The following is a 22381-nucleotide window of genomic DNA, read 5'->3' as shown; positions in this document are numbered from 1 at the left end:
TCTTTTTCATGAAACACACCTCGCGCTCCGCACCCACATAAATGGAACAAAGGAAATCAAAATCAAAACAAGATCCCGGATACTAGTGGCCGAAACGAGTTTCCTCCACAGGGTGTCCGGGCTCTCCCTTAGAGATAAGGTGAGAGGCTTGGTCTTCCGCGAGAGATTCCGATGCAAGCCGTTTCTCCTCCACGTCGAGAGGAGCCAGATGAGGTGGCTCGGGCATCTGATTCGGATGCCTCCCGGATATCTCACTGGTGAGGTCTTCTGGGCATGTCCCACCGGTAGGAGGCCCCGGAGACGACCCAGGACACCATGGGGAGGCTATGTGTCTTGGCTGGCCGCGACCCGACCTCGGATAAGCGGTCGAGAATGGCCTTCTTTCCACCTTTTAGTTGTCTCCCAGTACACCAGTGGTTTCCTTCTTCAGGACATTCCAAATGGCTGTATTGGCTGTGAGCGATCTGAAACCTTGGCCCTGATTGATTTTCCATCTTCTCTCAACTTCGCAATTGCTTGTTTTTCATCCATAGACAGCTCAATGCTTTTCATGTTGGTTAAACCTCCAACTAGTCAATCAACGGAGTCTTCACAAGCCAAACCGGAGTTTCTCATTGCCGCATTTTATTGAAAACTAGCAAACTCTGACCAAATCTATTTATCCTCTTTGTACTTGACAAATGTGGGAAGGACAGTTCTGCATTTATCTTCCTGTGAGAACACAATCTGTCTAAAACTGTCCCGCTCCCAGATGACATCATGCCGTAACGGGATTATCACCCACACGGGACGAGACACCCGGCAGGACGAATCACTTCCTGTGTGTCACGGTGATGCACTACTAGTCACACAGCCTGATGAATTACACAGTGAATTGCAGCACGTCTCTCACATAGGCGCGCGCACACACACACACACACACACACACACACACACACACACACACACACACACACACACACACACACACACACACACGCACAGGGATTCCTAATAAAGAAGAAAGGCCGGGTTAAGCATCTCTAATGCCAGCGCACTTCCTGTCCAATAAGCTTGTTTATGTAACCCCTGCTTGGCCTACTATCCGGCCCCTCTCTCAACGCCGCACCGAGTTCTGACATGCCGCTCAGACTGCCCAGCAGACATATTTGTTTTGGTTCATGCTACTGGTTTTTATGGTAATGCGCTTGTTTTTGGCGGCCCCCATATCCTGTCCAAAACAATTCCACTCCAGCAGCAGGATAATGAATTAGAGATCACTCCAAAGTGAGGCAAAAATAGCGTGCCGCGGGCTAAGCAGTATAGCAGATGAAGGATAACCTACTACTGGAGCTGATCTGTGGTTAATAGATAACAGATTTCAAACTAGAATGACAATCAGTAACGTTTCTTATTACCTTCTGTGCCAAATTAAAACAAAACAAAAAAAACGTCTGCATGCCTGAATATTAATGATGGATTAAAGTGAATGTACAGTATTAGTGACTGGGAAACTTGGTGCTCTTGGCTCTAGCCACCTTAGCCACAGTGCGTGGGAGCGCAGCCAGCCTGGCTCATCATCGGACTTGTACTACTTCCTACAGGGGAGAAATTGGAACGCACGCACGCACTCAAAAACATCCATTCCAAAGGATCATGGAGCATTCCTTGCTCGCCTGTCGGCAGCAAATACAGTGGAATGCTCTATGACACGCATCTGTAATTCACTCGATCTTTTCCTGGACTAAATTAATCAATTGGGACAGCAAATTCGTTTTGATTGGTTTCTAGCACAGTCCGTCCTCTAAATTCGTGGAAACGTGTTTTGTTGATCAGGTATTGTTGTCATAGCAACCTCTGAATGTTTGGAACGCACGCACGCACTCAAAAACATCCATTCCGAAGGATCACGGAGCATCGTTCCTTGCTCGCCTGTCGGCAGCAAATACAGTGGAGTACTCTATGACACGCATCTGTAATTCACTCGATCTTTTCCTGGACTAAATTAATCAATTGGGACAGCAAATTCGTTTTGATTGGTTTCTAGCACAGTCCGTCCTCCAAATTCGTGGAAATGTGTTTTGTTGATCAGGTATTGTTGTCATTGCAACCTCTGAATGCAGGCAAAAATAGAAGCTCCTGCCTTGCGCTTTGAAGTCGGTGAGGGTAACAAAGTCATCAACGCGAAACAAACTTGCGCAGCTCAAAACTCTCGCCGGTTCAAACCTGTTTGGCCGGCAACCAATTGTCAACTTGGGAAGGTCATGTAACAGGCATGATGAAAAACAGCGGCAAGCATTCATACTTGGACCCTGTGAGGGCCCCAGCACAGAGGAAGCTAGCGTAGTCAAAACCTCCGCAAGAATGTTTACTAGCAAGAGAAAAAAAAAAAGAGTGAACTTTTTTTTTTTTTTTAAATGCCAATCCTCTATCCATTAGCAAAGTGGAGGGCGGCTGTCCTCAAGATGGTGACGGCAGCTGACGGGAAGTGGTGGCAAGTCTTGCCTCGCAATGTTGATGTGTTACAAAACGGCGCGTGTGGACACACATCCTGCAGGTTGACACTTTGTCAGTCTGGTAAATATCGCCTCAGTGTTCAACTTGTCCAACACGAGATGAGTACAACCAGAACGGGAGGCTACTCGATCCGAGTACAGACCTTTGTCGTGCTTTCACAGTTCCCAAAAGTGGAAGAGTCCAGGATTTCAATCCCTTTATCTGCATGTAGAATTTTGTAAAATGCTAAGAGTAGATGACCGGGACGACACAATCTGAGCCTTTGTGTTTGCCAAATTGTAAGAACAACATAAAGCATGCGCAGAGTCTCACCGGGTGGCTAGTTTGTGGTTGATGACGCCGCTGTCTGTGATGACTTCACTCAGACGCAGCTCCAGGTGCACTTTTCCCTGTGAAAAAGGTGCACAAAAGTGGACATGGTTTTAGTTTCAACAAAAGTTACAATTCACAAAGAGGACATGTTCATCTAATTAAGAATAATTCAATATAGTTTGAAGCGCAAAACCTTTATGTACTTTTTGATTGATTTATTTTAATTTATTTTTTGGTGGATCTGGAATGAACCAAAAAAAGGGCATAAATGCAGTACGGTCTACTCGTAAATGTCATTTTCATATTTGCCTCAGAAACAGTATCAATCATGCGTTCCTAATAAATTAGTAAATTGAATTAGTCAGGGCCAAAGTGGTTTCAATGTTTTATTATGTACTTAAAAAGAGTCACGTAATTCTTTGCCGTGACTGTAAACAGCTCATTGGACATGAATTTTAATGAAAAGCATCAGGTCCAGCTTTTACATTGTGAGACCAAAACAAAACAATCAAAAACATCTTTTGGCGGCACATTCAATGATGATATTTTCGGACTTGTTGTCGAATCGACTTGGTTTAACACGTACATCACGTGTGAGAGAAGTGCCGCACGAAAGTCGATAAGACCGCCTTTTATCTTAAGATAAGATAAAAGGCGGCCTTCCTCCATAAATGAATTTGCACGAAACAAAAACACAAGCACGAGGAGCGGCATTCCACCACTGAGAGGAAATAGTCACGCCGAAGTTGTTTTTATTCTGAAGCGATTGGATTAATGGCATAATGACAGCGTGGCCGTACAGCTGTCGAGAAAAGCTCCGTTAATTAACAGCATCGTGATGCAAACTCGCAGGCGTCACACTCTGTCTGAGCGATTTGAGCAAAGGGAGCGGACCGCGGGGGACAACAATGTGTCCTCTCTCTTGAAAATAGAAAAGAGTGGCTCTCTTCCGACTTCATTTGATCCATCTCGCTTGCGTTTTCTCTTTCACTCCCGTTCTCCTCACCCATCCTTCCGCCCGACGCCCCCTTGGATGAATGAGTCTCTGTTCCAGGGCGACACACACCCATCTGTCTGCAGATGTTCCCATTCATTGTGTTTTCGGATCCTGTATGTGTGAGAGCCTCTGTGAGGAACTACTGGGGTGTGAATGTGAGGCTGTGCGTGTACTCCTGACGACGCGTACATCTGGGCGGGAGAGCCGCCGGACGTCTGAATCGTGAATAGCCCAACAGCAACGCATGTGGGAGGGATCAAGCACTGGAAGCTAAGTCCTGAAAAAGAACTTCAGGGCAGCAAAATACCTACAATGCCACATCGTGCAGGGCTCCATTCACATTTGTTGTTCGTTAAGTAGACTCAAGGGGCGTAGCTAGAAATTTTTCAGTGGGGTGGCCTGGGCCAGGGTAACACAACACCTCCACAAAAGGAGGCCAGCGGTTGCTGCACATGCTTCATTCTTAATTATACAATCCACACTCAGGGTTTCATGAGCTAAAATCCACACCTCTCCAGAAAAATGCCCATCACACGCACGATCAAGCCCGGCTAAGTAAAAAGGGATGTTTTGCTAAGCTTAATTTTATTTGATAATGCCCTTTTATTTGCCGTAGCTTTGCTTCTGTGTGCATTTTATTTCATGAAACCGTGACTGCGGATGGTTTGGTAAACAAAGACTTGTCAGCCATGTGGCGTGCTTGCTATGGTTATCTCTGGCCATCATGTAGCTCCACCTCTGAGTACAATCGCAAACATTTTACTTTTTAACTTTCTTGCCTGTCATATAAATGTAAAAAAAAAAAATAGTTCCCCACTAAATGTAAAAATGACTAATGTACTCTTAAAAAAAGGCGGCGATATACGTCTTGAGATTTTCAAAGGATTAAAAGTTAAAAAAGAGAGCAGTTTCGAAGAACCTTAATGGGCTGGATAACCATGACCGTGAGATAAAATATTTTGATCAACTTTACTTTCTTTTTTTTTTTCTTTTTTTTATGAAGATTTAAATCACTTCAAAAGGGCAAGAATAAACGACCAAGGCCGGGAAAAAAAAACGTTTTCCCGCTCAGCTTGAGATGGTATCTTAGGTATTGTGCATGAAGAGCTTTGATGAGAAATGATAGTAAAGTTGAACCCTGCAGTGCAGGTTATTCTTTCTTCAGTCTGTCGGTTGCTCAACAACGAGTCACACTTACAGGAAGTTTCTCTTCAGCTAAACTGACAGCTTGCCACCAGATCACAAAGTAGCATGAGCCCATTGACATCTGACAGGAACAAACTCATCGACTGTAATTGCCACCGAAAGCTTGGGACCGGAGTGGAGCGTTACAATGTAATCTGACAATCGAGCTATAAACATTAGCGCCTATCTTTTTTTTTTGTTTGTTTGTTTGTTTGGAATGTGAGCGATGAGGCCAAGCTACAATTTCAAACTTTTAGGGTAACCTAAGTTTGAAAAGGTCACAAGAGGTAAAAGGTGGATTGGCCCATATGATGTGATGACAGAACAAAAATGAATACCAGTAATTAATTTGTCACTCAACGCCGCTGGTACTTTGTTGACCCAACCACGAACAAGGTACAGCGCTAAGCATTGTAACGTGTTTACGACGGATCCACTGACAAAAGGAAGCAGAAAAGCTTCCAGTAGAGCTATTTAAAGAGTGGAAGACTTTGCGCATTCTCTTTGTGTGTACTGACCTGCACCTCTGAGTCAGCGCTGACAGGCTGGAGCTGGAACCAGGTGTCTTTCCCGTGATATTTCTGCAGGTCTTCTTTCTGCACCGCAACTTTACCTACGCACATCATTGCAAGTCAGAATGACGAATGAGCTCAAAAAAAAAAAAAAAAAAAGGAAGACACGGTCGACATTCAAAGAAATTCAAAACGTTTCAGTTGTGAGCAGGATGAGCGGCTGCGAAGCATATCAAAAAGAACTCCAAATGATCACAGCGCTTCAGTGTTAAAACGGACGTTCTGAGATGTTGCAGAGGCAAGAGGGATGGGAAGTAGACTACTGGCATGTCATTCTCATCATGATCACACATCATCAACATAATCAGGACTGCTAATCAGAGCGATGAAATATTTCGCATTTTAACTTAAAAAAAAAACACTGGAAACACATTTGGGGTTTTTTTTGTTTTGTTTTTCTGACCAAGCAGAAATTCTAAAAATTATTAAGTCTTAATGCCATGTTAAATTGCAATGTCATAGAAAGGGAAAAAAAGACATCTCATTGTTTCAGTTAATTAGGCCTTATTAGATGGAGAAAACTATGTTTGCGTTAAAAATGTGAAAAAAAAACCACGCATATTAGAATTGCCAAATGAGTGTTTCGAGAAAGTTTGTTTTTGACGATATCAACACTGTAGTGCCATTGAAACTTTCCATCCCACCCGGAGTGTAAAACCACAGACTGCCAGCTGCACTTCCTGACTTTCATCTGACATCTGTTGATGCGTACGCCACAGCGCACCCTTTCAGAGCGATGCCACAATAGTAAAAGCGCCATTAAGTATCCCGGTTAAGCGCTTTTCTAATGAAAAGTTTTCCTTGAGAATCGCCCTCGTGCACATCAACGAGGGGTGCGACTTTGGTCAGGGGTTCGCGGAATTAGTGAAGTCGGGCTATAGTGGAATCTTGCTACCGGTGGTCATTTTATTAAACTTCAAAATCCCGCTTGAAGGGGAAATCATGATTTCGAATGTGACTCAAATGCTGTCTGAACATTTTGTTGTTTAGAAATAAAAATTGAAAGTCCCACTCATTTATTCTGCAGCAGTCAAGACAGCCAATGAAATGCATTTATGTAAACATGACTTCCGAATCCTCACGTGTAACTGGTTCGGTCAGTGAATTCCACCTGACCAATCCATACGTACATGAGACCATATCTGAGATGTTTTTGCCCCAAAAACAATTTAGCTTTTTACCCACCGATACTTGAGTCCCTCCTGAAGACGTCCCTGTCAAAGATATAGAAGGAGAGATGTCTGAAGCTACGTGGGATCTCACAATAGAAGTCCTCTCCATAGAACGGACTGTCAGAGAAAGGGGACACAAGGATGAAGAACAAAAAACAGTGTTATGTGAAGGAAGACTTCAAGGCGAAACTAAATCCTCCACATGCGACAACAGTTGTCACCTGAGATGTGAAGAGCGAGCGGAGGTAAAATTACAGTACAGTGGGACAAGATGTAAGAAGAGCCTACGCTGGCACAACAAAATACAACTTGTTCTGTTGTGATTTCACACACAGACAAGCAAGGCGGCTCAGGATTATAAACTTGGCAGGACTTCCAAAAACATAAGATGTGACACAGATGGGATGTTTTTTTTCTTCTATTTGGTGCAGTTAATGTGATTGTTATTGCATCAGATTCTTTCTAAAAATAGCAATCCAATAAAATCCAACACACACACACACACACACACACACACACACACACACACACACACACACACACAACAGGATTGTAATAGCACAGAAGGAAGAATTAAAGAAAATCAGCAAATATTGACATGGATGGAAGCGTTCAAAAATGATAAAGTACGGCACCATTGTGAAAAGAGAACCAATTCTTGTTCAGGTGATCGGCCAGAGGTGATGATTTATTTAGTCGTTATTTATGCTTGCATTAATCATTGAGATCAGTGGCAGCTGGTCAGTAGAGTTCGCTAGGCCGGGGCACTGCCCCACCGCTGATGTGAGTCAGCCTGAGTAAGACTAAAACTCAATCATGAAAATGTAATATAGCAAACATATTAGAAAATACACATGTAGCTATTTTTAGATAAACTGGATACAGTTAACCCATAAGAGCCCAGACCCATTTTTCCAAAAGGTTTTGATGGGTTAAAATCAGACAAAAAGTTTTGAAAAAAGATACTGGGGAGTTCAAACTGTTTGTTACACTGGTGTCACCGTGGGCTCTTATGGGTTAAGGAGGAGTAAAAAAACGTTTGGTTCACCTCAGTTGTCTCATTTTGTGGCATACTTCCAATTTGTGGCGCAAAAATCTTGGCATTAAAAGTGGGACATGCTTAATAGATACTTTTCAATACAAGAGAAAGAGCGTGCCGGAGTGTTAAGTTCCAACACCCACGGAGGAATGCACCCGATTATCACATTGCTGACTGACAAGTGGACCTGTATTTATGCAGTGTCGCATTCAACTGGATTGGGTTCACTCATTGTCTGCTGGAACTGGGTTTCAGGGTTTCATTTTAAATGATTTTTTTTTTTTCTGTGATGCTGTACGTACGAACAGATTAGGAAGGTCAAACAGTTTACGATTTCACTATACTTAATTACCTTTTTTTGGGAGGTGGGGGGGGGGACAAAAAACTAAAACTAATACCAAAACAAATTTAAATTTTTTTTAGTAAAATGAAACTAATAAATTATTTTAAAAATCGAATAATCCTGTTGTAAAAAATAATTCAATCTAACTGACTCAAGAAAAAGTCAAAATGAAGTAAAAAATAACGATAAAAAAACATCCAAAACTATCATAATCCTGATAGGGACAAATACACTCACACAATGACGATAATGTGCTGCATGAAATTGTCCCTGGAAATCTTTAGGGCTGTTCCGTGAGACACAAACAAACCAACTAACCCAGTTCACCAGGGAACAGAAATTTCAGGTTTGTCGGTCCTCACGTCAACCTCACGCAAATCGCCTTCATTCCTTCTAAGTGTTATTTGACGAGAATGTTTCCATTATGTTGGTTGTTGAAAGTTGTGTGTTTCATCGCAACTTCCTGCCCACGCGGCCAAAAAAAAAACCTCAGGAACCAGAAGGAGGCAGGATGGTAAGCATACCAGAGCGACTTCTCAACAATCTTGGTTCTGAAGACTTCTTCTTGGTCCAGATTGACAGTGCAGTAACAGTCCCTCATCCTGTTTGGCCCCGGGTATGGAGGGATGTTTTTGGCTTCTCCTGTACACAGAGCGAGAAGAAGAAAGGTGCGTGAGTGTGTGCTTATGATGCAGGAACGCTGGGGTAAGCAGTAACAAAGTGTTTACTCGGGCACCGATGCTAAAAGTGATTCTTTATTAAAGAACAGCCACAGTAATAAAACACCCTTATATAAGAGTGTACACCTGTTGGTGTTTTGACTGAACCACACATGCTCAACACACACGATCATGACATCATCAAATCCCACAACGTGTGTCAAGAGCTTAGTTCTCGTAGCGTGGCTACTTCTAAACGGGGCACACTGTCATGTTATGCTTGCAGACAACCACTCGGCGGGCATTTCCAACAACGTGCCAAGGTTGTTATTGCGCATCGTGCGTGTGTGTGCATGTGTGTGTGCTTGATGTCTGATCTGTGAATGAAAGGAACCGAGTGGGACACTTCCTTCATCCTGTCCAAGTCTGCTCTATCTGTTCCTCAAACATATGTGACAGATAGCACTCCCTTTCACAAGAATGCGGTCCAACCGCCCACATCGACGCGCATGCATGCACACACGTGCGCGCGCACGCACACACGCACACAAAGGTAGTGTCCCAGTCCCCTCGTGAGGAATATATTCCCCTTCCACAAAGCCTCAGATGAATAGAAGTCAGTTCTTTGTTATGTTCGCCTTCATCCAGGAGACCCACACACACACACTGATAAAAATTGCGTGTTGAATTTACTCCACTTTATTTTTTGTTAAGTGGCCGCACACAATAGAATCATCCGGATGCAGGTGCATTTATGATGAAGTTAAATGCACTTGACGAAATAAAACAGAGTAAATTCCGCACACCATTTTTTTTTTCAGTGCAGCTCAGCAGTCTCAGGGCCACATGTGTTCATTCAACACGCCTCGCTCACATGTGTGCAGCCACATGCAATGATGTTGTTCAGCAACTGAGCTGCAGCAGGTCTATCACCACTAGTAGTTCGCGCTTGGACTCAATGACTCCGCGTAAGAAGGGCACATGTATGTGGTTGTGTGCTTTTAAGTGTCGAGTAAGACTCAATTCTACTACGATGACCATAGATGTCATTAATAGAAAGGTAATGTAACTTGAAACCTTTTGCAGAGTTACTAAATCATAGAAACAGACCAGTGGAGCCATTGTTAGAGACAAACGAGTGCCAAGTAGATCATCTGGGCATTGACTGCATCTACAAATGGTTTGCTGTGAGCAGAGATATAATACACCGCTTTGTTTCCGTGTGCCTGATGGGGGAAGGGGAGAAAACAGCAAACAGATTCTCCCCGTGAAAGGACATGATTGATGAGTCAGTTTATCAGTGCATGAATACTCAAGACATTTCATCAATTTTACACTTCTATGCCTTTCCATGGGGAGCCTTGCAAACCATCTTTTTTCAGAGTGTGTGTGTGTGTGCGTGTGTGTGTGTGTGTGTGTGTGTGTGTGTGTGTGTGTGTGTGTATATATATATATATATATATGTATATACACACACACACACCCACCCACACACACGCAAACACAGTTTCTGTGCACCCAGTGACAGTTTGAAGGACGTGTCATCATCGTTTCGGTGACAAAATTACGCAGTTGAAGAAGGATGCAAGGTGCGTTAATTTATTCACTCAGTCATTTTTCTTATGGAATTGTGTGACAAACCCATTTCTCAAGAGAATTTCTTCTGATTCCCAGTGAAAGACCAAAACAGAAAATTAACGCACACTGAAGAAAATGCTGCGCTGAATTTACTGTTTTATTTTGTCAAGTGGTTGCACAAAAAAGAAAAAGAAGAAAAAAATCTGGATCCAGATGTATCTTTTAAGTAGGTTAAGTAAGTAGACTTCAAAAATGTCTCTGCATCCAAATGATCTGATTTCATTCAACCCTTTGATGTAATAAAATTGAGCTAGTTCACACATTGTTGCAATTGTTAAGATGAGCACGTTGAACCATTTTTACCATCCTCGAAAAATGTGATGGCGTTGTCGGTCCCAACTTTTGACTTTTTTATAAACAGCATGCAATGAACTTGTGGAGCGACCAGCCCTTCCAGCATGGAAGCCATTTAAAGTGAGCAAAAAAAAAATGAATTGCTCTCATTGTTTCATTTGATCAGTGTAAATTTATGGCCTAGATAGAAGTTGTGACTTTTGGGTTACATTGGGGTCATTGGAATGGAACACTATCGTAAACTGAATAGCCTCTCTATAAAAAAAAAAAATGCTGTACGGAGGGTGTGTATGTGTGTATTTTCTATGAATGTACTTTTCTAATTTCTTGAAAAAGTAGTCATGGCATACGATGTGTGGAACTGCAAGCTCATTTACTATTATTTAGACTCTTTAAAGTATGTAAAACAAAACAAATAAGATTGTTTGCCGTTTGGTGTAACTGGATTGAGCCACTGCTTCGCTCATAACTACGGTTCAAATGGCCTCAGGGCATTTGTGCTGTCCTATTTTCTCTGCCATTATCTCTTTGCTCCAGTGACTCAATCAGTGACGCAATGTCGCCTCTTCCTGGATAAATTACGATCGAAAAGACAACCTCTCAGATCCGACAAAGTCTAAAAATACAGACGGCATCGGAAGAATTTTATAAGCATCACTGCATCACAAAGGAAGTCTGTGGCAATGCAACCGAAGGTAATGTGTGCCACTCTGGGGGCTGATTCATACAGCACCGTTCATAAAAACAGCAACAATCATTCACAAAATTCTTAAAGATACCGAGGTTTAAAAGTGGGATTCCAATAACACCCTGGTGAGTAAAATAAAAAGTAAAACGTTTCTACCCATTATACCCATCAAAAGCTGCTCTTTGAAAGCAAAATGGTGGTCTTGCCTCTCGTCATTGTATGTCTTCACTCCTTTCCATTTTTAAATCACCTGAACGCTTCACTTTGCTTATTTATTCTCACGTTCATTCCATCACTCAGCAATAATCCTTCATTTCCAATTCCATTCCAATATTTGTTTTCTTCTCATCCATGACCTAATAGGTCCCTTGGTTGGACTGTGGCATCAAGGTTTTCTTTGTAACCAAACCATCGTGGATTTACTTATTTTTCCGTAGTGTAAAATCTGCCAGAGGGTACAAATGAGTGCTTACACACATTCCATGACTTGTTGTTCTGGGTTCATGTGTTGAAACAGTCAGTTAGATATCGACCATTACAGCTATAACCAAACTCGTCATGTATATTTGGACAAATAGCTAGTTAATTACTTAATATGGTATGAAAATCAACTTGAAACTGGTAAATTTGAAACTCCTGGGATATTATCTAACATCATGACCTTTTCCATCAACTGTTGTGCAACAAACCGGATATATTTTATACTGCTTTCCTGTACTACTACATCATTGCTCTGAAAAGCCATACTTGGGTGTATCTACAGGCCATTTTTTATGTGTCTGTCTATCTGTCTAGCTACCTAGCTAGCAACCTAGCTCGCCAACTAGCTAGCTATCAAGCTTTTTCTCCCTCTCTCTCTCTCTCTCTCTCTGTAGCTAGTTAGCTATCTAGCTAGCTATCACCTACTTATCTACCTACCACACTCCTTTCTCTTTTAGCCTTCTGATTTTCTTTCCTTTTGTAACTTTTATGCCCACAGCTTCAATATTCATTTTTGAAACACGTTTAAACCTCATTTACATTTTTTCCGCATCGCCCCCACCCCCTCTTTTTTTTCTCCAGAGGGTTTGGATTTCATTTTCTCAACTCAATATTAAAAAAACAAGCAGCCAAAAACAACGGCTTTCTCCTCTCATCATGCAAAGCTCATCAGCGCTGCTGTCCTTTTAGAATACCTCGCCCTTGTATGTGAACAAAACACACACTGCTCTTAGAAGGTGTGTGCAAGTGCATATGCACACAAAACAAGATGAGCATATATGAGAGAAACAAACTGGTGCACACGAACACTGGGTCAACTCTCCATCCGATTACATGACTGGAGAGTGAATGAGGCAAAGACGGATGATGCAAGGAAGGCAGCAGGAAGCACAAGTGGCTGAAGCAATGCCCTCAGTGAGATGTGTTGCTTTGTTGATTTTCCTTCTTTGTCGCATGTACAGTTACAGCAAGGGCGACTTGTGGTTCTAATTTCCGGCGAATTGAACGCATCCAAGGATACACGGGCATGAATACTTTCAGTCGCTGTTTGCACAACACGTAAGGAAGACATGGGCTTCAGGAAATAAATGGCAATGTATGCGAAAGGAAATTATATGCAGAGGACTCAGTGAGTTGTGAGGAAGAACAACTACTGTGGAAGGGAAAGAGAGGGGAGTGGAGAGAAGTTAGCATTGGAGAATGCTACAAGAGGAAATGAGATGAGGAGAAAGGAATTTCAACTGGATCCAAGATGTAGCTTGAAAGCAGCAAAAGCCCCACTTATGATCCAGTGTGTGTGTGCGTGTGCATGTGTGTGTGTAGTTTATTTTCACAGTTCGTCTTATTTTGACGTCTAAGTACATATGTCAGCCTTTCTGAACAAAATGTCAACCAATAATGATAACACGATGACACGCGAAAAGTATTGAGGCCACTAACACAAATCTTAAAGAAACATCCACTCTGGTTTCATCAAAAAGTGACTAACTGGTTCCTTGGCTCAATGTCCTGATGTGACATTTCCCCTAACACATCTTGACACGTTCATCATCTTGACAGGTAAACGTTTACATACTTCCAAACCACAAGCAGAACAAGCTTGTGGCAGTAGTATTTGTGCAAAGAACATAACGATGGCAACAAAACAATCATTACCTTTTACTTACAATGACAAACACTATTTTTTTTCATCCTTAGATGGTCAGATGGAAACCATCTTTGGTTGAAGTGGTGTTTCTATTTTGAACACAGTATTTCCGTTGTGAACGCAGATGACCCCTGATGGCATCACCAGGGTTCTTTGGTAATTATGTGACTCATTCCAAAGCCATTGAATGTCAAATATGCAAACTGCACGAAACTTCTCTTCCAGTTCTAAAACCACTGCAGATAATAATGTTAAATTAATTACGAGGCGGATGTGCGAACCGGTCGCCCACCGTGCCGCCCCAATTGTACTCCAAAATGTTTAAATTCAACTCAATTAGAGGGGGAAAATGTGACAGAATTTTATCAGCATAATAATCATTAAATTGAGAGAAAAAAAATAGAGACTCTTACATGCAAAGAGAAGTCACTTTATCTCTTTTCTTTTCCAGCAATTTTTATTGCAGTGGTGGCACAAGTGCTGCAAGCAGGAGCCTTTTGGAAAAGTGTATTTAGAGTTAATGACTGCTCATGCAGCAAACCGTCGTCCCTGGGAAAAAAAAGCAGGACTGGCTTACTGATCAAACTCATTCCCATGTTGCGCTGGCAACTGCTAATGTTCACACCAATCCGCTAAGTCTCAATGGAAAACTTGAGTGAGACAAAAATAAACAACCACAAACATGCACTCAAACGCACACTTGCGCAGCTCCATTGTGCAAGTTCACTAAATATGGGGAGACTTTAAACATGTGGATGTGATACAATCCAAATGTTTGCTCGGTGGCCTTACTTGGCTTTTCAGAAAGACCGATGTTAAGAATAAAGTTTAGAAGAGGCTTGGATATAGGCTGCACTCATCCTCAAACACGCATCCATCCATCCATCCATCCATCCACCTTCTTCCATTTAAGCAGGGGAGGCCAGACTTCCTTCCTCCCCAGTCACTTCGCCCAGCTCTTCCGGGGAAATCCAAAGGCATTCCCGGGACAATCAGCCAACAGAGTCACTCCAGCGTGCCTCCGGGGCCTCTTCCTGGTGGGACGTGCCTGGAACATCTCACTACGTTGCCGTCCAGGAGGGACCCTGCTCAGATGCCCGAGCCACCTCAGCTGACTACTTTCAATGGGATGGAGCAGCAGCCAACCAAGCTTCTCTGAAGGACCGCCCGGAGGAAACTCACTTCAGGGCGATTTTACACCACTGGAACATAGATGGGGCACTCCACCCTTTTCCGATCGAGTAACATGGTCTCGGGTTTACAGGTGCTGATTCTCATCCCAATAGATTCACCGAGAGTGGAACATTTTGTCTCGATGAAGCCAACAGACGACATCGTCTGCAAAAAGCAGAGCTGCAATACTGATGTCACCGAACGGACGCCGGCAACCCTAGGCTGTGTCGAGAAATTCTGTGCATAAAAGCTACGAAGAAAACCAGAGACAAACGGGACCCTTGGGGGAATCCAACCGTCACGGGAAACAAATCAAACCGATCTGACACTGGTCGTACAGGGACCCAACTGCCCGCCCGGAAACTGCTGACTCCCGGAGCACCGCCCACAAGATCAATTAAGCGCTTCGTGGAACGCCTTCTCCAAGTACCAAACTCCCACGCACCCTCGAGGATCCGGCCAAGGATGTAGTCCGAGGCTAAGGTTCTTTTTCACAACTCTGCGTCATTTAAACCACGACTGAGGTTCTCGACCGAGGCTCGAGGTCACGACAGGGAGAGATCACATCTCTGACAGGACCTCTGAAGGGCAACATCAAGGAGCCGCGTACTCCAAAGCCTTTATTTACCCCTTCCATCCCCGCATGCGGGGCCTACTGTGGCCATTCCTCGCTATTCCAAGTACCGCTTGCTCATTGAGGCCAGATTACTGAGTAGGACCTTCTGTGTCCGAAACACTGTCTCCGCCTAAAGAGTCAACACAAATGTTTTCAGAACACTTCTGTAATTCCCAGAAAATTTGCTTTCTAGGACAAGGCAGGGGAAATATATTTTGCGATATTGCAACTCAAATAGAGGTGTTCCCAAGAAAGAGAGAAGAAGTCGGCTTCGGTGGCTTTCCTTTCTTTCTCACTCGCTCCGTGCCTTCTATTCAATCCGGACAGGGGGAGGTTCGGGAACTTCTGTTAGCCAGCTGTGAAGGGGGTGAGGGGAGAAGCCGGAGGTGGGGGGTTTCTGTCGAAAAAAAAAGGTCACTTTTCCCTTCCAGTCTCAGCCCCGCCGAAGTCATACGTCTAGAGGGGCCGAAATTCAGCTTTCCTAGCACACAGCCTCTTCACATCTCAACTCATCCAGTTTCTACCACTGTGCCGTGTTTCCATCACATCCAAAAACACACTTGAACTGAAAGATGCTATGAAATGATAACAACAAGCGATTGGGTCAACACTAAAGCCAACTGGATTGATGCCGGGCAGAGTTAAAGACTTTATACTCATAAACCTGAATTAATACAATCCAAATTTGGCAATTTGTGCCCAAAACAGATGGACAATATCTGGTTTGACATGTCATAGAAACAATTCATTTAAGTATCGGTTTGCGCTCATTTATTTTCCCCTAATTTTAAAATACTGAAATTCACCCCGAGCCCCGAGTTCCATTTTAGTTCAGCCTACCAGCAGTTTCATTCTTGGAAATGTATATGTTCCTGTAGCTCAAATAGGTGAATATTGAGATTGCTTATGTAGACTCTATAGGCTCTACTTTCATGACCGGCGTGAATCTGGCATGGCAGGCGGCGCATCTCTGTGCACGGGAGGTTTAGAAACAACCGAGTTGGCTAATTTCTCAGACGAGTGCAAGTTGGCGGATCTATGAGAGGGAGGGCTGCGCAGCGGAGGGAGTTGTCATATCCAACTTCACTCACGGCCAATCAAAGTGGCTCCTTCATTCCCTTAAAGGGTTAGGGGTAAAGGTTGGAGTCTCAACATTGCGAAAGCATATCTGCAGTTGGAGTTGGATTATTTTTATTATTATGAGATGTCATATTTTCAATTTCAAATGATCCAGTGGTTTTCAATGAATGCACACATTTCTATGTTTAAAGCTAGTTTGAATGGCTTCAGGAAAAAAAATGTAAATTGACCAAAAAGAGTGAATGGACAAGAATCTGGCATTATTAGACAGTACATTCTGCACTTACAAAGTATATTCTAGGTGATGTTAATGTGTTAAAAACGCTGTATTTACATTTTAACCAATATTGGGATATGAACATTAATTTCACCCCCCCTCCCTTTTTTTTTTTTTTTTTTGCTCTCTTTGCCAAGTGTGAAACACCGGTCGTACAGGCTTTATTATAAGTACATTCTGTACTTATTCCAGGTGATGGTGATATACAAAGAACATTAACCTGGCATTTACCTCTTAACAAATATTAGGATATGTGCATGATTTCACACTGATTTTAATCCCCACCAAGTGTGGCTGTGCAAAAGCGAGAGGCATTGTTTTGAACCAAAACATTTTTCATTTGTTGGAAGTGAGATTATGTAAAAACTCCATAACCAATTTCCATAAATGTTGCTTTTTTTAAAAACAGAAAACCCAATAGAGATCGACTATAGCTGCATTTTTTTTTTTTTTTTTTTTTAACCGAAAACCCAATAGAGATCGACTATTGCTGAAGTTGTTCCGGCTGCATGACGACATGAACGTCGTCCGTTTGGACAGCCGCAATTGCTTTCAACACAACAGCGCGGGAGAAGTGAGTGTTGAGTGTTGACCCAACAGCCATATTGGTCCAATGACTTGGTCAGCTTTTCTATGTCAGTGTCATTTATACCAAACGGGTGCCCAAGGAAAAGGCAGATAAATCTCCCCTTGAAGAGCTTGCTTAAAAGTATCTAAACACAAATACGACCTTCTACGGTTTCACGGGACCGACCGTCTTCTGAACCAGCAAGTGAGCGGCAAACAAACAGATCGACAAACAAAATGCACTCTTTTTTTTTTCCACTTGAGCAAACAGTTAATTCTTGGAAGGCACAATTTTGCATGCCATTCAAGCTTGTTTATATATTTTCCTAAGCTCTTGTTTTGAGTTTGTCGAATTGGAAACAGTTAAAGACAAGTCAAATGCATGTGCTGTAGTTAATTAGTGCCAAGTTTCACCTCCGGCTGTGCCTCTGAGAATCAAGAAGTGACAGATAAAGTGCAGCCCGGGCCACTTCTGTATGTTAGACACCAACTCTGTCCCCCTTCTGTGTCCCACCGCATCTGCTATGTATGAGCTTGATGCCATACAGGAAAAAACACAATTCTTCTGTAGTCTAGTGCAGCCAATCAGGAAGCGAATCGGGGGGTTCTTTCCTGTTTCCTGTTTTACAGACGGTATGTATGAACACCCACTATCCCTTCTTGGTTTCCGAAAATCAGGGGAGTCATCATCTGGCAAGAGTGTCCCAATAGGAAGTCGTCTCAGAAGCAAAAATGTTCAGGTCTTAGTCATCGGCCAACCACATGCCAAAGAGAATGTGGTGAAAACAGTGTGACGCAAGGGTTGCACAGGCCGATAAGGATCACACAACTTGACGGCCGCTCAAGAATACGCGGCGGAAACTCAACTGTATGATATTACAGGGGGCGGTCTCACACATTGAGCTTAATGGTGGAAGTGATGACAAACAGCGATAACAAGTTGCAAATATTAAGCCGTAATCATCTACTTTATCCACACTGAAGTAGGTCCAACTGCTATACTGTAATAAAAAATGAATGCCTTTATATGTGAATGCATGATTGACATGTTGTATTTCTGACGTATGGAAAGAAATGCTACAAAAACTCATTTTGCATCAGCTTGACTGATTTTGTTCAACGCGTGTATGTGCCGTCATTTTATTTGACTTTTTTTCCTTTTGTTCCTCCCTTCTGTTGCGCATTTGGAGTCAAAACAATCCGGGCATCACAGTTAGGATGAATAGGGTGCCAGATGTCAGTGAGATTGTTCCTTATTGACCATGTAGGAATAACAATTAGGGCACACACAGGAAATGATGTGCGGCTGAATTCATTAAAAAGGCCAAAAATAGAAACATACAGAGCGCACCCCATCTTAGACGAAACATTTACTATCATCACGACGGAATGTGTTCGGGTCACATAACTGAAACCATTTTAGGTGCATTTCACGCAACAACAAAAAAAATGGAATGACTGGAAGATTATTGAAGGTAACTTCAGACTTGCATCCGAGACTATGATGTTTCTTAGACTGTAACTACTGAAGTTATTATCTATTGCAATTATGGAATAGGCACCCATTCAGTCCAGTACGTGTATCGTGGACTGCAACGATCATTTCTAAAAGGGTCAAGAAAGCTCCAACAGAGCTTTCACTGTAAGACACTTTGAGCATTTCTGGCTTCATTCATAACAAATCAGTGTACGCACTATGCACTCAACGTGTCTCTTGCAAACCAGGATACCCGCTGGAGACATCTAAATATAGCAAGCTTTTTCAACAATCAATGACTAGACTGTGGTAGTGGTGGTGTGGTATCGGGGGATTTTGAGGATGACCATTAGAAGATGAACTATACAAAAAACGTTCACTTTTTGTCCATTATTTGCAGGCAAATAGAGGCATTGCAATCGGAACAGACGAGATGGCTCTTGTGTGCCAGCCAGCTGCTACATTCCCACAGTCCCCCCGAAGCCACAAGGCTGTCGAAGTGTCTTTTTTCCACTGCACGGACATTTGTTGTACAGTCTACACGGAACCGCATGTGATTTGAATTAGAATAACATTAACAAGACAGATCAGTCTCGCTCCTCCAGCCCTCGGTGCCCGTCTGGCCCATAAACGAGGAGCCATCAATCTAGGCGCTCAGATTGGGGGGTGGGGATTCTTTTTTTTCCTTACCTATTTTAATTTTAACGCTCTGAAAAACCCGCAGACCTTCCTCTTCTACCGCCATGCTGTCGTCGTCCCTGAGTTCCCTTTAGCCGGCTGAACGGACGCGGACGTCCACGCTGGTCGCTTGCAGCCTCTCCAGCAATGGGATATTCCAGAGGTTTTTGCACATCTATGCGCACATAGCTGCGATGGCACTCTGAATCCAGCACCGCGTCGCTGGCTGATTGAGAACAATTGAGGACCGCTACAGCTCTCTCAGTCCGTCACGCAGCAGCGGCAGCGGCAGCAAACGCGGGGGGGGGGGGGGGGGGGGGGGGGGGGGGGATGGCTTCGCCGAGCCCCGCCTCCTTCTACGAGGCGTGACAGTGGAAAGGAAGTCAGAAGCTGTGCGGATAAAAAGACGAAGGAGCATATTCTAATCAGTTCGGATGCGAGAGCTCTATAAACATGAATATGGCCGTGTAATTGATGCTCACTTTTGATTACCTGTCACAGTGGTATTGTTTTAACAGTATCAGAGGTGGCAGACGTACTCAGTCTTTACTGAAGTAAAAGCACCGATTTTTTAAAAAGTAGAAGCACTGATTTCAGAGATGGCACGACACCGATGTTAGGGGGCTATAGACCCGTCCGAAATCTGTTTAGCCCCAGTTAAACCTATCTCGCACTTTATTTTATCTTCTAAAATAAATATCGAAATTATTTTCCTTGCCTCCCTGTGTATTAATCCATCGAATTTTATTAATATAGCACTTTTCATACATCGGTCAAGCCATTACAAATTCATCAAATTGCATATTGTCCTCATTCGGAGTTTCCAAGAGATAAATTACCTTGTCGTTATTTTTTTTTCTTCAAAAAAATAAAATAAAGTTGGTCAAATGCTTTTCATGACAGAATGTCTATTGGGTTTGGGGGGGGGTGGTCATGAGTAGGCATTAATCACCCCTCAAACACAGCATCATGCTGATGGCTAAATTACAGAGAAAAGGAACAGCCTATAATTATGGTCTTCTTCAGAAAGTATAATTTTAGCAGTTGGCAAGGCTGGTCACCATGCCCACATACTTGAATTTGAACCCATCTCTGAGCTTTGGCAATGAATGATCGTGTTTCCTGCAGTGACTCTGCCGCAACTGACTGGTACCTAAATCGAATGGATTGCAGATGTTTTCTCAACAATAAAATCATTGCGGTATTCGATCCATAACCATGACTTGAGCAAGATACGGTGTGAACAAATATAATAATAATATAATATAAATATAACTATCAACAGAAACCTTGTCATATTCTGTGCTGCCAATTGTTATTTTCAACAAATTAGCGTGACAGTAAGTCATAGAACACGAAGAGTCCTGGATAGGAATGGATCCACTTTTCCTGTTGACACTGATCTTGGGACAGATTTAACATAAGGAAGTCCAACTGAAAGTGTTGACCTGACCTGTGGGATGTATGTCTGGGAGGGATCAAAGGTCCATTCAGGTGGAAAGCCCAAGGCTATTATCAAGCCACATTCGAGCCTACTGGGCCACGCCTACGAGACCATAATGGCCACAATTCTCAAAATAACCCGGCACTGGTGCGGAACATACGACCTCAGCTGGCCAAGCCAGAGATGTGGGCGTAAGGAGCAGTTGGACTTCCCCTTCACCAGAAATCACTGCTTGCTGCACTGTCGAGATTAGCAGTGACTGCTTTGGAAAAGCTCTAAAGCTAATTAGGCTGCATCTCCGCTAGACATGCCTGACATCAGAAATCATACTCTCCACACGCTGCGGCGGTCCGAGTGTTCATATTAGTGAGCTGGTAATGCGTGTATCCCTGGCTATCTGAAGCGGTGTGCCCATTTTCAAACACAATAACCAATCTTGTGAGTGACGAGTGAAACCGCACTGCTCCCGCCAAAGCTACTATATCAGTGACCCCAAATCCCAGCATTTGCAGAAAAAACCAACAATAATTGTGTAGGTCTACCAAGTTAGCCACATCCTGCAGCATCTAAGATGCACACTTGCTGCATCATATCGAGAAATAACGCCTAGAACCAGATTGTATTTCATGTAGCTGTTGTGACTACGCCCTGTGGCAAACCACAAGCCTGTGAGTGAAACTGTATGTACTTTTCTTTGCAGAAGATTTTAGAATTTTGGAGGAGCCTCATTTAACACAATGTATGGCAACTAAATTAAAGAAAAATGGAACGATGTTTGCAAAAATGTGTACCTGCATGACAAAAGCAAAGAAAAAGGCAATGTAAGGCAGCTTTATTGACATTTTATATACCAGGCAACTCACTGTGCTTCACACAAGCAAGGAAACAACACCTAGACGCTTTTCACAAACACATCGGTTAATGATATTCAGAATCAAAACAGATAAAAACAAGAGTAGCCTCCCAAAATTACTAAAAGAACATATATTGACACATTAAAAGAAAACTTGAAAAACATTCACTAAAAGAAAAACGATTGTAAAATGTTAGGACTTCAAGGGGATGAAAAGCAAAATGTTTTTAACCTGGATTTAAAGACACTGCAGCATAAAAGCTAAATGCAGCCTCGCCATGTATACTTTGAACTTGAGGCTCCACCAATTGTCCCAAGTCTGCAGATCTCAGCACCCTACCAGGCTTCTATTCAATCAGATTTTCTTCAAGGTATTCAGGACCCAAACCATGTACTGATTCATAGATCAGTTGCAGAATTTTAAAACCTTTTCTCCAGCTAATTCGGAGCCAGTGTAAAGATGAGACAAAGCACAGATTTTTTTTTCCCTGCAGATACATGCTGATCAACCACTACCACAGAGTGTGAGGGCGTTGTCACACTTCCAACTGTACGACCACTGTGGTTTGTGCTAATTCACGCACAACAACTCTTAATGCGGATATGTGCGCTCAATGACTGTACTTTCTAGCTGAGTGGGGACTTGACTGGAACAGATGGTGTTTGACGTGTACAAAGTTAATCTTTCTCGAG

At 42.9% G+C, this 22381-nt stretch overlaps 1 protein-coding gene across 1 annotated transcript in view; it reads right to left on the bottom strand.

Moving 5' to 3' along the window:
• rasa3 (RAS p21 protein activator 3) overlaps positions 1–19686 on the bottom strand; it is a 30888-nt gene extending 11202 nt beyond the window's left edge. The window contains exons 1-5 of the mRNA XM_019876368.1: positions 19404–19686; positions 8641–8758; positions 6748–6851; positions 5509–5603; positions 2809–2885 (exon numbers count right to left, since the gene is read on the bottom strand). Coding sequence (XP_019731927.1) covers positions 2809–2885; positions 5509–5603; positions 6748–6851; positions 8641–8758; positions 19404–19458 — 449 coding nt within the window. The 5' untranslated portion in view covers positions 19459–19686. The remainder of the gene's footprint in view (positions 1–2808; positions 2886–5508; positions 5604–6747; positions 6852–8640; positions 8759–19403) is intronic.
• Between the last annotated feature and the right edge of the window lie 2695 nt (positions 19687–22381).

The sequence above is a fragment of the Hippocampus comes genome, unplaced genomic scaffold (genome assembly GCF_001891065.2).
Source record: "Hippocampus comes isolate QL1 unplaced genomic scaffold, H_comes_QL1_v1.1 scaffold150, whole genome shotgun sequence".
NCBI lineage: Eukaryota > Metazoa > Chordata > Actinopteri > Syngnathiformes > Syngnathidae > Hippocampus > Hippocampus comes.
The sequence above is the reverse complement of the archived record's forward strand: the minus strand, read 5'-3'. Positions and strand labels throughout refer to the sequence as shown.